At 43.1% G+C, this 17,323-nt stretch overlaps 1 protein-coding gene across 1 annotated transcript in view; it reads right to left on the reverse strand.

Moving 5' to 3' along the window:
- loxl2b (lysyl oxidase-like 2b) overlaps window positions 1–17,323 on the reverse strand; it is a 30,352-nt gene that overhangs the window by 11,809 nt on the left and 1,220 nt on the right. Inside the window, exons 2-5 of the mRNA XM_084359826.1 lie at window positions 14,177–14,533; window positions 13,671–13,846; window positions 3,495–3,706; window positions 300–516 (exon numbers count right to left, since the gene is read on the reverse strand). Coding sequence (XP_084215952.1) covers window positions 300–516; window positions 3,495–3,706; window positions 13,671–13,846; window positions 14,177–14,522 — 951 coding nt within the window. The 5' untranslated portion in view covers window positions 14,523–14,533. The remainder of the gene's footprint in view (window positions 1–299; window positions 517–3,494; window positions 3,707–13,670; window positions 13,847–14,176; window positions 14,534–17,323) is intronic.

Genomic DNA, 17,323 nt, shown 5'->3' on the forward strand with positions numbered 1-17,323 from the left:
TTTATTTCTGAAGGATTAATTATTTGTGGAAAACAAAAGTCTGTTGCGTGTGTTTTAGATCCAGAATAGTCTAGATGGTGATATGATTTCATGCAGGGTCACAGGGTGCTGGAGCCCATCCCAGCTGACACTGGGTGAGGGCGGGTTACACCCTGGACACGGCACCAGCACATGATGATGACACGCATTATTTCTAACTCACGAAGGCTTTTTAAAGATCATTTCTGTCAGTTTGTCTTAAGATCATGATTTACCCAGTTATTAACTAAACCACAGCAATTTCCCCCTGTGGACTTTACCTCTTGTCGGAAGGCCTTCCTGAATCCCGTCATGGACGTCGGGGCGAAGGCTCTGCCGGGCACGCAGCTCACGACCACAGGCAACCCTCCAGCGCAAGTCTCATTGGACTTCACTGCTGTACCCTGGCCCAGTTTACAGCTGGACAAATGGGCTTCATTGCCTGTGCAGTTCACGGAGTAATCCCAGTATGAGGGCTTTCTCCTGCGAGCAAACATCCTGCACAGATGGAGGAGAGAGATTAATGAGGTCTTTGAGAGGTTATTTGTCTCTAGACTAACAAAAGGAGCTACAAGTTAAACCCACACTTATCAGTATTTGTATATGAACAATGGGTCTAATGTTTATAATCAGACTGCAGTTCGACAGCCTTAAAAGAAAGGGTTGGTTAGTAAGTTGGTAAATCTAGACGCACACAGAGCAAAAAGGAGAGGGATGTAGTGGTCAGGTCTTCAGATATACAACTAAAAATCAGAGCTAATGTTGCTCCGTGTCTGCTGAATGTGTAAATAGGCAACTGTTTTATTAGCAGAACAACTTTTAAGGCCTTATAGTTTGTGAGTTTGGCGACTAGGTGGCAAAAAAAGGATGAATGCAAGTGATGGTTCAGGTATAATTATGCCTGTGATCTCTTCTTATCTACAGTTTCTCACTTCAGGCTGAAGTTTGCGAGTGGATGAGAAAAGTAGAATTTCATTAACTTGCTCAAGGGCACCTCATCAACGGGCTGAACCTGCAGGTGAATTTCTCGATCGGCTGCACCAGAAACACATGAAACGCCGTTTAATCATCTTATAATTAATTAATTCATCAAGCAAAATTATTAAACTCATCAGACTGCTTTATCTTGACGGCATAAAAGTAGACAAGGGCAGTGGCATCAGCGTGCTGCATAATTAATACTTAAAAGTGAAAGGTGAGCTAACAGCTGGAGAGTTCACAGTCTTCCATATGATCTTGAACAAACGGAGGTTAATGACACTCTTTCAGGCCTGCTGGGCCGCTAATCTCTTCCTCCACATTTATTACTCGCCCTTATTATGGATTTAATGAGCCTCATTTGCTGAACGACATCCTTTCCTTGTGTCTCATGTCTGAGGTGTACCGGAAAAAATAGGTTAAAGGAGGACAGGCAGCATTTGTTTTTCATTTTGGGGGCCGGTGAGTGGGAAGCTCCAGACTGGAAGCCGTCCAACACTGGTGTTTTTAGCCGCAGCCAGAGGACCGACGCTGCTATCTCCTCAAATTGCAATTTGAAACACAGTCTTGATGCAGATCCGTACCGTTCAAACACAGTTATGACTGAACAAACTGGTCCTGAGGCTGTGAATGTTGACATATCGCAGAAAAATCTCAGAATCTAAATGTGGTTTAGTTTCTACTCAAGTTGTGTTTTCCACTTTCTACTAGTTTTACTTGCCAATGTCAGTTTATTTGTCACATTACTACTCAGCCTGTGAAAACAGTTGTATAACGTCTCCTGTGGTGAAGAGAAAATGATATGTGACATCACTTGAGTCAACTTGCAGCAGTGTTTTGAAACTTGAACTATGCTGACGACCAGTTTAGAGCAGTGGTTTCTTTTTTTTAGTAAAGTACGAGGGATGACGATGTGAAACTCAGTAACAGACTAAACACAAATTCCCATCTGCATCCATTATCTCATCAGTTTGGGAGTTGGCTTGCTGTCTGTCTAACTAGGAGCTGGGTTGGAGGCTTCATATCAAATGTCTCTGTCATTGTCATGGTAGCTTTGCACAAGATCTTGAAGTGTGGGGAGAGCAGCTAGCCTCCGCCAACAGAGGAGGAGTGGACCTGGTACTGTTGTTGCTTCACTTCTGAAAGGCGTGCATGCAGACAGTTTACAGGGTGCTATGCTGGCTGTTGATGCTCAGTAAATCCCTCAAAACCCTACTTTGCTCCACTTTGTATTAAGGCTCTTGTGATAAAAATAACTTAATAGGTAATACGGCCCAAACAAGTCCCTAGAAGAGGATTATTAACATAAATAGGCCAATATAATGTAATAATAGCATCATAAACAAGCTTATTGTTAGATTAGAAGACCTTTTTATGCACTTGACCAAGCTTTTTTGTTGCTTCATCAACATACATTATCGTGCATTTCTTATCAGTTAACTATGCACTCATTAAGAGTTAACTCATGAAGGCATTTTAATCATTCACACAGTGGCCCTACAGCTACACTAGAAGCTACATGGGAGCATCAGGAGGATTATGAAACTGCAGCAGCTCTTGGCTCCGCGTCATCGCTGTTACAAAAGACAGCCTGTAAAAAAAAACCACACTGCACGTTTCATGGGGCTGAAGCGGGAGGCGGCTGACACGTAGATGGAAAGTTAAGGAGCCGTCGTGCTCGACTGTGGTTTACCTAAAGCACAGGAAACTTCCAGTCCAGACGCAGACAGTAAATTCAAGGCTAACTTGAGTGCTGGAAGTTTTTTATGGTACGCCGCTATTAACCTGTGGCCGCTTGGATACAAGCTCCATCATGTAATCAAGATTTAGATCCCTCAGCAGATGCTAACGCATTACGACAGCTTTGTGGAATGCACTGATGCTGAACGTACAGGAGTCGGGTTGGGTTTTAAGGTATAAGGGTCTGTGATGTCAAGCATGCAATCCACACACAGGGATTTGGGGCTAGTCCAACGATTCTAATGCTCATTTCCCATTATGGTGGTATTCTTCCTCAATTACGGCACATGGGATATTTGCTCTTTTGACCAAAATTGAACCACAAAGACGACAGTCATGAGGAGGACAGGCTGCAAACCGAGGCTGCATCTCTAAAAGTGTAAAGCAGTCAACCACCCCAGGATCGCAGACTTCCGACCGCGAGGCACCCAAAAGCCCCAGGATCCTATAGGGGGAGCTGACATTGCGGTATTGTGTGGACATAGTGTACATTCCTAAAATTCCCATACTACGCTCATTGTTCAGGTTCATATTTCTATTTTAGACGTCCGCAAGAAAATGTCTATATGCTTTTTCTCATACTGTCCATTGCTGCAGTGTCTCTATTCACACTCTGTCTGAACTGTTTTAGTGCCTGTCTCTGAAAAGCCAGATATTTGTCTGAGGAGTTGACGGAGACAGAGCTAAAAGGAGATGGACAGAGAGTAGCTTTCACATACATTACTCTGATTAGTATTTCATCTCTGTTGTAGACTCACTTGTAGACTCTGGCGTTGTACTTCCTCTCCCCGGGGAAGCCGAACATGCCACAGATGACTCTGCTGTTGAGCTGGTTCCACTCGTTGTTACAGATCTGCTTCCATTTGCCGCCATCTTTGACCTCGACGTAGCCCTCCGTCACAGGGATCCGCTTTCGGTACGACGACAGGATGGCTCGTATGCGCACGTCCTCGACTTGAATATCAAGGTTCTGTAGACGAAAAAATGTTTTACACATACATCAAGAAAATTGCTTATGTAAGAAGTTTAGTTGGAAACATTAAAAAATTATCAACAGAATGTGAAGAAATAACAGTTTTGTTGTTACAACGTTTATGTACTTTGTTACAGACCAGCCAGCCCCGGTCCAAAGATCCTAGCTTGCGGTGTAAACACCAACATTCCCCTGATATTCTGAGCTCACAGTCCGAACCACTAGTTGCACTGCTAACTGAGCTACATAGCTAATGTCAGCTATGCAAAACTATACGTGTATTCATATGTAATTCATTTCCAAACACATATTAAAATAATGTTTTGGTCCATTTCTGTAATTGACAAACTGCATGTTCGTTTGAGGAAAATATTAGTGTGAATTTATCTTCTGGATACACAGACTTCTGCCATCTGACTTAATGTAAACAGGCCAAACATATACATTTCCTGTCTTACATAACATGCAGTCAAAGACCCTCAACCCCCCCTCAAGGCTGCAACCACAGCGGCTCAGCTCTGCGTGTGCTGCTTGTAAATATTCTCATTTTTACAGTTAATCACCTTGTTAATGCTGAACACCCTGACAGGCTGCCTCGCTGCAGTTTTTTGTCTTTAAAAGGTATCAAAGCGTTTTCCACGGTGACACGTGCAACACATGTTAGCGTGTCGCCGCAAAGCAGTCAGTAAAGGAAAAAATGCACAAACACAGCATTGTGAGTGCACGTGTAGTGAGCAGCAATTAAAGAAGGTGACATTTCTTTCGAGACGCCTCACGCCTACATCATCGTGGACCGCAGACGGACCCAAACAGAATACACCAAGTCAGTTTGTGATTGACTTTCATGAGCTCTGCTGCTCAAGCTTCACCAGGATCCTCCACAGGTCCCTATAGTGGGTTCACTCTTGTTCTCCAGTGGTGAAAAGAGACTTCCTTAAGGCCTGTGTGCACCATTTCTATATGATTTTAGCATCTTTCAAATTATGTTGATGGAGTGCATATGTTTGGTTGATAGTAAATACAAAATAGTGTTAGTGACTCTAAGTGCAAGTGTCCTGCTGAAACAGGATCCAGGACCTCTGAGATTTGGTTCGGCGCCTCCTTTTGTCCCTGAAAATCTGTAAATAAATTTTGTGTAATAGGCATATTTAATGCTATATTTCTATTTTTTCCCAAGTTCCTCAAAAATTGCTTGTTTGCCTATTTTTCATGCATTTAAATCTGATTTCAAGACGAGACGGAGGGAGCGGTCCTGTCGCACAGTGATGCCAGAAGCATAATTAAAGCTGGGAGTTTTGTGCACATAAGGCAAGCTGAACCGGCATGTGGTTTTATGCTTTTTAGTGTCTATATTTGGCAAGTGATGACAGTAAACCCCACAAGTAAGTGGGTGTTTGTGCTGTGATACGATGAAATGAGAAGGCCTGGGTCAGTGCTTGAGCTCCTTGACCAAAGGCACTGGCGAAGACCTGGAGTTGGTCGCCGGGCGAGTACGGGCGCCTGCTGCTCCCTCGGGATGGGTTAGATGTACCAGTACCAGTTTCACTATGTTGTACATTGTATGTGATCAAATATTGATTCTTCTTCTTCATCATTCACTCTGCGCCTGTGGACTTACTGTCACCACAAACTGAGCATTACTTATTTACATTTATTAATCAGAGCGTTCACAATAGTCACTTAAAACCAGCAGGGAGAGGTGTGTAGTAACAGCCTGATTTATCACTGATGTATCACTGTAAATCTTAATACACCCATAACTGTTTGAGCGTGCAGCAGTGCTAACATGTGCACTCAACATGGTCCATGCTCAGATAGGGGCCCCTGTTTCACCGAGTGGTGCACGTGTTAGCAAGGAGTCTACCTTCACTACACTGTATGACATGAATATCAGTCCACCAGTGAAACATGGATGACTTTAGAGAGTATTTTAAATCTTAGTTTGTGAGTTAAACCAATGGAGAGACTATGAATGTAAGTGTAGAAAAGAGTCCTCTGGGTGTCTAAACAAAACTTCGTCTGTGGCCTTTTAGCTCGCCGGCAGTGTGAGGCTGTCAAAACTCAGCTCAGAGATTTTCCTCTTGGACTTTTTTGCAGGGATTAAATAAACATTTTCCTCTCCCATAGACCAAACCCACATTCCTGTGCTACGTGACAGTGCAGGCGGAGGGGAGGGAGCTCAGTCTGGCTGGCTGTAGGGGGGGATACGTTCGCTTCGCTCAACAGATGGGCTGGTACAGACTGCTCTCATATACAGCCAAGAGGAACCTAGACATCAAATAATGAGAAAGTAAGGGTTTCCCAAATTGGCATTTGCTGCCGGGAGAAGGGCAGATGCCACCGGAGTGAAAACTACCAATCATCAGTCTCTCTGCTATTTTCTCCCAGAGATAAACCACATTAATCACTGTGGTCAGGGGCAATGAGGTCTGGACTGCAGGAGGATATAAAACTGTATACAGGCTGAAATCATGGAACATGATAATGACTGGAAATGCGATGATGGGTGACCATGTCTGGGGTTAACTGCATGTACAGTACATGACTCGGTGGCTGACATGCAGAAAAACAAGTCAGAGCCAAACGCTGTGAGTCGGGTGAGCGATTAAATCCAGACTGTTTAAACATTCAACCAAACAGGACGCCGTGGTTCTGACGGAGACTGCTATAGACAGGGTTGTGCTCATATATTGAGATTGAGTGTCTGATAAACACAGGAACAAAATACTCTAACAGATGAGTCTAGATCTCGTTGAGATAAACAACGTCCACGCCAAACACTTAACTCTGCATATAAGGGAGAACTTATATAAGAGCCTGAGAAAAGCAGCTCGAGATTGTCCTCACGTGTCTCTTTATCAGACAAAAACGGGTATTTGAGAGCAGAAAAGGAGACATTTCTAACATGTGTGTCTTGTTTCCAGCACACTCTGGGGAAGGGGGGAGGCCTTTCCTGAGTCGTTCGCTTGTCCAGGATGAAAAGTGGCACAGATGGAAAAGCCATCAGTGGGATGAGTTGTACTGGAGGTTAGAGGAGCCTCAATCTGTTGCAACATCGAGGTTTTGTAATACACATTTTTCTACACAAGCTTCTTTATTGCTTCGAGCCTCAGTTCCCCTCGATCTTGGATTTACCACTAACGCTGTGGTAATGTGATCTCTTTCGCTAAACTTTCTGAGCTTTCCATATGCAGAAATGAAGCCAAAGGTACAAGCTGCAAACCGTTGTTTTCCTAAAACGCTGCAGCTGTCGTGTCACATTAAATTAGAAATGGAAAGAAAATAGTGGATCTGTGAGAAGTCGTTCTGAAACTTAAGACTAAAGTAGTGGTAGCACAGTTTGTGGTTACACATCTGTATGTTAAAGCAGCATTAATTGATCATGATCTAACATGTTAGCTTATAGCTGCAGACATGGAGCAACTTTAACACTTATTTGGAGTCCAGTCTGTTTCTGGTCTCTGCTGCTTGAATGTAATATAGACCGGGATAATAGGCTGCTGCTCAGGCTTGCCCAGTGGCCACACACGGTACTACAGCTATTATTGCTTATGGATTTCATTTTTCTCAAATCAATTTGAGATCTCAGAGCATCCGGAAACTTGGATGTCTCTGGACGAGCTGGAGCCATTTTTTTAAGTTGTCATTTTGCGTTTTAAAACAGGTCCCTGTCTACTTCAGCTGAACGCTGCGACGCTTTGTGGACTATGAAACTACATCAGACTTTCCATCAGCATGAGGGAGAGTAGATAACTCGTCATTTTTGACATGAACTGTTCCTTTAAGAGGTGGGGACATGATCCACATCTGAGTTAGCCAAGAGGGTGTACTCCAAAAATAAAGTCATTTTAGGACAAAGCAAGAAAATATCTTTTTTTTTTTTAAGTTTAACAGGAACAGCATGATTGAAATAATATTCATCTGACCCCATTCCTTTAACGCACTATTTGTGCCTCCTCTTGATTGGAATATTAACAATGCTCGGATCAGGAACCTGTTTGTTTTACACATGAATAGAGGTCTAGAAGTGTTTGCAAAAAGTTCGACAAAAGGTGACCCTGAAGGGGGCGGGTTCCCCCGAGCTGCACCAGGATGAGGGGGGTCGGGCCAAAGCCAGAAGAGGCCCATCAACACTTACAGTCCTGGTCAGCTCTTTGGATTCAAACCACATTTCTAAACATCTAAAAATATTAAATATAAAAACCCTACATATTAACAAACTGTTGTTTTGGTTACCATATCTTGCTCAAAGTCATGTGTGATTACTAGAGAAAAGCATGAGCCCAGAATATACCACAGTTTTAAGTTACACAGTCCATAACTTCTCTGTGGAGTACAGACTATATTTGCCAGCAAAAATAAGAGTGAAGGAGCTCAGGAACATATGGTTCCAATAGAGGTCTTCAGCGACTCTCTGCCAGCAGAAATCACCTCACATCCACTGCAAAATACCAAGAAACTGGGTTCATGTGCAGTGTGGTGTGTAACCTCATTTCAATGAGCCTGCAGTCGTTTTTTTTTTTCAGGTATTCCTGTTGACAACAAGTTAGTCCCGATATGAAAACATGTCTAATTAATGCACAGTCTATTCTCGTGAGCTGATTATCACAGCAGCTACGGCACAAATTGAGGATTATGTGTTTACGGAGACGGTGTGCACAGAAATGCAGACGAAAGCTGCACGGCAAAGTGTGCAGTTCCTCCTGCAGACCCATTAAAAGGAGCTTTTTGTTAACAAACTGGAAGCAGATGTTTCAACAAGTCGTGACAAAACCCTACGCTGGAGCGTAAATTACCAAAGACAATGATTTAATGGAAATGAGCTGCTCATAAATGGTATTAAAGCTGAATTGACATAAAAAACACGCTGGGGAGTGATTTCAGAGTACAAGGATTTGGCCGGTGGTTCTGCCAATCTCCTTTTGTTTTTTCACAGTAAACGTTCTTAGCAAAGCTTACAGAGTAACACACCTACTGAATGAACAACAGCCGTTTAGACAGATGTACCATGGTTCAGAAATCAATCCTTACTGCTGTAGTGTTTTCCTCATTTGCTCTGTTTATGTTTGGCGGACCCTGCCACCCTTCATCTCTTCATTACAGACGTCGTAACGGTAACAAAGCTGATAAAAAGCTCTCCTGGTAACGTACACGCCAAATCCACCCTGTAGTTTTTACTGCATGAAGTAAAAAAATTTGCCGTCATAAAAACTTTAAGTTTGAGCCACAATAACTTCTTCAGACGTCCGTGACTGAAGTTGAAAAGATGTCAAAAAACGTTCGTTCAGGCTCTCCAGTGGAAGCCTTTGCAACATCGTCAAAAACGTTGGATTGTCGTCTTTTGGATATGTTTTTGCTCGGTGCCGGGTCTGATACCGACACCAGTATCTGACAATGCCTCCGATACCGCCTTAAATGCTGGATTTGCTACTGGTGATACACAGCGTGCACCAATCAGAAGTAAACGGGACCCTGCTACTTCACAACACAAGTAGCCAATATTCATAATGGCAAGCATCTTACATAATGTCCATACAGGGTTAGTCATATACAGCAGTTAAAAAAGTGATGTTGTTATGATGTTTATTTTTTAATGGATTGATTTCAGATCAGAACTCTGTATCTGCCAATACAGAAAGAAAGGTAATAATGTCCAAGAATAAACTAAATATAATTTAAACGGTATACATTGGTCAGGTATCACGTGTATTTTCCTGTCAGCACATAGGTGACACATGTTACACATTGTGGCAGAAAAACAAAAGGAAAGCAGCTGTGGAGAAGAGCCGTAAAAAAAGACAGCAGACAATTGACAACACTGCATTCCTCTCTCACAACGCAGCCAATTAATATCGACAAATCTGTTCTGCACATGGACATAAAAGCAGTCAGAGTAATCGAAGGGATTACTTCCTTTGACATAATGCCTGTTTGTCAGCCCTTACAGATCAGACTGTACTTTTACTGCCTTAACACAGACAAAAGACCTACAAATCCATGTTTCCTACTTTAACATAAGAAAAATTCCACTGCTTGTGAAAGCAAGCTCTGCCTGGAGTGAGATCCTCCGCTCACACTGATGTCAGATGGAGCGCTTAATTTTAGTCTCCAGAGGCCAAACATCCGCCTGCGTTGCACCGTGGGAATGTGATGCCTCGGGTTGAAAACCTTTACCTAGCTGCAGAAACATCTACCAGCTGGGTGGGAAAAGAAAAGATTAAATAGTTAAAAGCATTTTTGAGATGGTGACACAAAGGGCAGACGTGTATTAATCCCAGATCACAGTGCAAATGTGCTGAAGGGCTGACAAGGCAATTTACAGCAGCCGCGCCTCGATTCACGGAGGTTTACAGGGAGGAAAGTGGAAGATTTGACCTTAGGGCCCTCAGAGGGGAAAAAATGACTGCAGAGGAGGAAAATGGGAGTTGTAAACTCTGCTTGGGGTGACTTCATGGCTGCTTGTAATCTGCTTATGAGAGAGAGAGAGCGCACAGCAGAGGAGGAGAGGAAGGAGGGGAAGGGAGAGAAAAGCTGCAGTCAAAGAAGAAAAAAAGAAATAGAGATGAGGAAAGAAAAATGCGATTGGAGAGGCGAGCTTTGGTTCTGCTAATCCCCACAGCAGATTACATCGCTACCTGTTCTAGCACGACCAACCGCAGAAGATTTGTCAGAGCAGGAGAGCAAACTAACAGGGAGGAGCAGCATGGGCCTGTAGGCATCTGCATCTTCTTCCACCGTCCGAATGAGCTACGATTACATGTTACACGGCTCTCAGTGCAGCTGAGTCTTCAAAAGAATTAGTCATGTGGTGTTAGTTAATCACTGAAATTATCAAACGTCAGAAAATGATGACGATGCTTTTCGCAGCACCTCCAACCCAATGTGATGTTATCAAATTTCTTGTTCTGTCCATCAACTCCCTTTACTATAACTTAAAGGAACAGTTCGCCCAAATATAAAATGCCAGTCATTATCAAAGGTCCAATGGGCCATTTAATACACCAAACTTTTATTTTCACGAGTGCAGAGGATGAATTGAATACTCTCACCGCCTGAGGAGAGAAGCTGCTCGATAGTCTTTATGAATCAAACTTAAGCACAGAAATGATCTTAAGGTTTAAACTTTAAGCAAAAATCCAAGAGCCTCCTTCATAATGTCACTGTTTGTGAGAGAAGCCTGTGAGTCCGACATTATGACCCATTTTCTGCCCCTTTTTAAAAAAGCATTTGATGACTTTTAATTGCGGACGTTTGAACCAAAAATGGCTGCGATTACAATACTCAGCTCTAATTACATCCCTCCAGCTTTTCTTCACAGCTGACAGACATTTCTATAATGCTCCATTGTGTAGCCAGTCTCCACATCAGTTGATATTTTCCCCCCATAAAGTCAAGATGACTAACAATATTCCTCTTTCACACACTGTTCCTCACATGTGTTTAACGGTTGTTTTCATGTTGACTTGAATAAACCAGGTTGAGGATCCTGACTGCATCACTGTTCGTATAGTTTGGATAAATGGGGCGGCCTTGTTGGACCAGTATGGAAAAGGGCCATGCCAAACATCACATTTCATAAACCCTGGAATTTTCTTCATGTTGAAATTGGTTTGAAGTGGAATGTAATGCGTTCGCGTGATCGCAGGTCAGACCTCAGGAGTCCTCTGCAGCCGCTCCTGCATTCGCTGAAATGTTGAGGCGAGGCAGAATACTTCCTCAAAGCACGACAGCGGTACGAAAATAAACAGCGGGGAGACACTGGGTGCCAATCTGTGTTGTTTACAGTGCAGCTGACTGAGACACAGTGTTAAATATACACAGCATGCCAGTTTACAAGTCCGTCAGAAAAAAAAAACTGGCAATGCTTAAAATGTAACACAAGACAAAGCGGTCACAGAGAGGAATCTGAGAGCAGAGGTCGAAGGTCAGCAACACGTGCATGCCCGGCTTCGTGTTTCACCTCCCTCTGAGCTCACTCTCTAGGTATTTCCTCAGCGCTGGACTGGCTGCCCCATTGTACTGAGCTCACCATCACCTGAGAAGGCAGCGTGCCTGTGTATGTTGGCTCCTAAGCACTCTGAAAACCTACTAATCATCCTATACCACAAAAACCCCCCAGCGACATGTCGTCATGACTGCCATTACTGCCCGGGTGAGTCACCAGATTACCACTTCCAGATGATAAGGCCCGGCTGTGTGGCAGCGGGGCCCCAGCCCGGTTGCCTGCCTTTTTTTTTTTTTTTACAAACTCTGCGCCCACGTGCCTTCTTTCGGTGAATGGAAAAGCTGAGTTGTTGATCCCAGCTTGACTCCAGACGTCTAGACCTCTCCAGCCGCGCTCTCTGGAGAATCATAATCTGCACTGTTTGTCCTAAACCTCTGCACGAGAAGTCGGCTAGATGCGTCCGCAAGTCTGTTTACAAGTCTCGACGGTACTGTGCGGAAAAAAAAAACTGTACAGAAGGAGCCGAGTGAAGTCAAGTGATGTCACATGAGTCGGCCTCGGCAGGGGCTGCAGACTACAAGCCTTCTTGAGAATAGAGTGCCCTCGAGCCTATACCACACCCGGATCTACCGACAAAAGTGTAAGCAATTGGGTTGCATTGTGGGTAAAGCAGGTGCCAGATCTTGACATGGAAGCAAAATGTGTGGAATAAAAAAGATGAAATCACTGATTCCACTTTCAACACTGGAAAAATACCCAAGAACATTTGTCTTTTGCCTTTAATATGAATGTGTTCACTCTGCAGTCACTGGTGTTTATTGCCTCCAGCTGTGATTGGCTGTGATGCAAACACAAGTACCAGTAGATATGGAGACACATTATCATTCACGTGTCTGTCCATCTGATGAACTCTTTTGGTTCAGTTTTTGGTCTCTACCACCTCTACCAAGGCAAATATCTGACTCTTTAACTGCTAGAAGCTCCTCTGTGTTCAACCAGGGGAGTTTTTGGAGGAATTTCTCTAAAAAATAGCTGCCTGCTGTGGCAGAAAACATCACTAGGAGAGTGAAGAGAGTGAATCAAAAACAGTTTAGTTGCAGCCAGGCGGCTAAACAATGAGCTGAAACTCACTGTGAACCCCTCTGTAAAGCTGAAGAGCTGCAGATTCAGGTGATAATTCTGATACACTGACTCCAACAAAAGTTGGGACGCTGTGTAAAACGTAAATTAAAACAGAATACGATGACCTGCAAATCTTTTACAACATATATGCAACTAAATACAGTACAGAGACAAGATATATATCTCATTTGACATCTGCAACAGACAAAGTGGGAAGAACCACAGCATCCCAGCTTTTCTGGAGTCAGGATTGTGCAGCATCATTATAAAAATATATATAACAGCTGCTTTAACAAACCCTGGAGTCAGAGAGAGTAATCTGATAATGTTGGGGTCTCACTGAAAGAGGCAAAGAGGCCGAGGAGTGGGGTCAGGAAGAGAGACAGAGGCTGAGAGGCAGCTCTGCTCTGCAGTTTGCTCAGAACATTGGAATGTGGATTCATGAGGCCGGCACAGCGAGCAGAAAGATAACATTCTGCTGTTTGGTGGCAATTAGCTGGAAGCTTATTGGCCCGGCCCAGAAAGAAGAGGTTCAGCAGAGCCCGTCAATGATCTGACCAGACAACCCTGACACTTACGAGTGCAGCACACTAACAATTACCAGTTTAACTGCACTTTCACTGACACACTTTTACTGCAGGCTGTTCAGACAGGACTGTCATTAAAGCAGAAGGGTCATTGACTGTTTCCAGCCCAGAATAAGGAAAGATTTATCATGTAAAGAGGCACTATGAGCACTACTAAGTCCACTAAAACAATTGTATAATGTTTTCTGTGAATCTCTTGTCAAGTCTGAGAGAAAACTCTGCTCATGTCATCAGGATGATCTGGATCCTGCAAAGTCTACATTACAAAATGTGCGTGTGGAGTTTTCAGATTTCAGTGCATGTTTACCTCGACGTGGTTGGGCAGGGTGTTGACAAATTTGAATCCGGGGATCCTCTTGTCGCTGCACACCACGCCTACGTCTTCAGTGTGTTTGCAGTCTGAAACACCGATCCCGTTGGAAGGACACAGCGCCAAGGTCCTCTCTTTGCCAGTGCAGTGGAGATTGTCAAACCAGATGGGTCCTGAACCGGACAAAAGAAAAATTCATCAGTTCTTCCCTTGGGAGGAATATTTTCCCTTTAGTAGTGGAAACTACAAAGGAAAATAGATTTCTCATAAATGCTCAGCTAGTTTCTCTGAAAGCTGAGACGCGTTTACCATGAACCAGTTTCCTGGGAGTGAAAGTCCAGAAGAGTCATAAACTGAAAGATCATGTGCAGGAGTGACATCACTATACTGGATGTTCAGCCAGTACTGACCTCACATTCAAAACTGAGATGTTACACATTTTATTGTGAGGACAATACTGAAAGAGGACAAATATTGCCCCGGCTGTGCATTAATACACCTACCTTCTCCTTTCCCATATTTCGATGATGGTGACCACGAGACTGCCTCCAGGTAGCCCAGCTCCCTGCACACGACCTGAGCGGCGTGGAGGTTGAAGTCGTCATCGCAGACGGTGCCCCATTCACTGTTGTAGAAAACCTCCACACGGCCCTCGTTGTGTTTCCTCTTGTCTCCCGCCAGTCGGAGCTGAATCCTCGGCGTGTCCGGTGCCAGCTGCGGGGCGGTGTACTGTTCCTGAGCTTCAGGGTTGGGGTAGCCCGGCGGGTAGCCGAGGTGTTCATACTGGGCGAGAGCCAGCTCTAATAGCACGAACAGAACGAAGCAGGGCAGACGCTGGGTGGCCGACATTTTGGTGGGAACTGATGAAAGGATGAAAAGAGAAGAACAGTCATTAACATTTCTTGGCTGCTGTCTCAGATGGTTCTTCACAATGGTACTTACTGTTTATTAGAAAGGAATCAGACTGAAGAACGAGCATGGGAGGGAACATTAAAGAGGCTCTCAGGTGTGTGTTGGATACTAAAAGCCTGGAAAGCATTTCCTCTTCCATTTTGACCATTCCTTTTATCAATCAGTGCCCCTGTAAACACTGTTTGAGGCTAGAAAGGTGGCAGGGTCCGCCACATATAAACAAAGTAAAACAGCATGCAACTGTGTTGTTCTTTAAGGTCAGTGTGTTTATTCAGTTTATTCAGTCATGAAAACAAAAAGTTTGTTTAGACATAAAAAAAAGATCTTTCTCTTCTGATTAACATTTCTCAGACAATGAATCAGTCAAATTTTGAGTTTAAATTTCTTCTCCAAAACTCGTTGTGCACCTTTAACATCGCAAGTCAAACTGAATCATGGATATGGAGTGTTGGGGGTGTAATGGAAAATTATATTACTAGACTCTTGTATGAGAAATGATTAGACTCTTAGATCATTACCCCTCATATGTTCCCTGAACCCTGATCCTTGAAGGTTGTATTTGTACTATATGCATAATGAGAGACTTTTGTTTCTATGTATTGAATGCCAGAAGGTTGCCCACTGAAGACTCTCGTCTCTGGCCGTGTTGTTGTCTAGCCACAGATAACGGCACCTGTCACAGGTGTGAGAAGGACGGAGGACAGTCCTATCTCCTTATCAAAAAGGGCTCTCAACTGTCTGTCATGGCTCTTCTTTCTGCAGACTGCATGCCACTCTGTTTATTGTTGAACCTTCTTTATAAAGAATAAAATCCTTAAAAGACGACTGATATTTCTTACAAGTTTATTTCAGATATCTCACAAGTAACTCAAATTTCCACAACAGGGGTTACAGTAATATATTTCTTTTAGTAGTAACAGAGTAATATAACGGCTTACTAATACTATTTCAGATATATATTACTACAGTTATGTCATGTAACGTGTTACAATCAGCGTTACCGACTGAAGTGAAGCGTTTATTGTTGTTTTTTTAAGAACCCATCCAAACCAACACGACCACATTAATATAGGCTGTTCATGTTTAATAAAGCTGAGCCTATAGGTTCTGTGTTCAGTCTCTGTGACTGCAATGAGCCCAATGATGAAGCCTGATCCTCTGAGCGCACTTTAATTTACACTCATGAATCACACCATGTGTTCCTTGTTCTGTAATAAAAAAAAGGCATAGAAGAAGAGATGTTTGTCTTGTTGTGTCATTATAGGCGACATTATAGAAGGTGTTAGTCTGTTGACTGAGCCTACAATTATAAATATTTATTCCTGTCTCATAATATATCAGACTGTGATCCTCTGTCTGCCTGCTCATCCTTTATGTAAAAACATCTCGGCTATTTAACTGTTCTATAGGTTATTTGGGCATTTTGTTGAAAGTAACTAAAAAGTAGTGTAATAAGTAATATATTACTCACACAGACAGTAACATTGTAACATAATACATCACTGTAAAATGAAGGTAACTAGTAATATGTAATATATTGCATTTTGAAAGTCATGACCACAAATGTGCTGTTTTTTGGATTCCTTACTCCGCCCGCACCAACATCACTTCCAGCAGCAGCAGGCAGCTGTTTCTGATGAAAACAGCTCTGATAAACCAGCTGTACGCTTCCTGCCCAGCTCCAAACAGCAGACAAAGTTAGCAACTTAGCTGAGGAACACAGTGGAGCGTTTAGAGGCTAAAAAAAAGCCAGATATTGTCCTGAGGAGTCGGCAGAAACCACAATAAAGCTAAAAGGAGAGTGAATATTGGACTTACACAGCTTCTTATAGATGCTAACATTGTTCTGTGTCCGCTGGCAGCGTAAAAATAAAATTATTTGCCAACAGTAATGCAGGTTTAAAGTAATAATCTGCTAAATCTGTGTCTCTATTGTTTATGGATGATCATGTGGTAACTTATTTTGCTGTCAGTTAATGACAACGTTCATACATGTTGCTTTTCTAGAAACTGCAGGTTGTGTAACTTCTATGCAGCAGAGGAGTTTTGGAGGGATAGAGTTGGAAACAATGAAAAAAATGGAAACATTTCTGTAAGTGGCTAGGAGTTGAATCATTATGCTGATATATCAACAGATTATAGAGAAGCTAAATATGAATATCTTCAAAACAGTTGCACAAATTACTGCGTGTCAGGAGGTGATTATCCAATAGATTTCTTTGAGCTACGTTCAGAAAAAGAGTTGAGGAAAAAGTGGCCTGAACCCGACACCTGCAGGGTGATGTAATGCCAGACTCCCACTGATATATGTGTAGACCACGACTGCTGCCTTTAAGGAAAAAGAATAAATCACAACTCCAAGTAAAACACCGATATAAACCAGAGTTCACACTGAAACTTATCAACAGCTGTGTTCCCACAACTTATTAAGTGTTCGAAGTTCAAAAATCTTGTGCTGTTGTGTAAAAAAAAACATCTGGCAGAAGACAGATGATCCTTCAACTGCAGGGTTCCTACTTTCCTCATTGTAACGTGGCAGTGGTTACACAAGCTAGAAACAACACACACATTACAGAACGAGCAGATGGAATGAAGCCCTCAGCCTCTGGTCTGCCTGCAATGTGTCCAGCAGCAGTGGTGCCATTAGAAAGCATCGTCAGCATGTACATCAACAACTAAGGTTCAGCTCAGGCGACGCACACACAACTGCACAAGCTCAAAGTATAAATGAGCTCCTC

Source organism: Pagrus pagrus, assembly GCF_965226575.1.
Source record: "Pagrus pagrus genome assembly, chromosome: 8".
NCBI lineage: Eukaryota > Metazoa > Chordata > Actinopteri > Spariformes > Sparidae > Pagrus > Pagrus pagrus.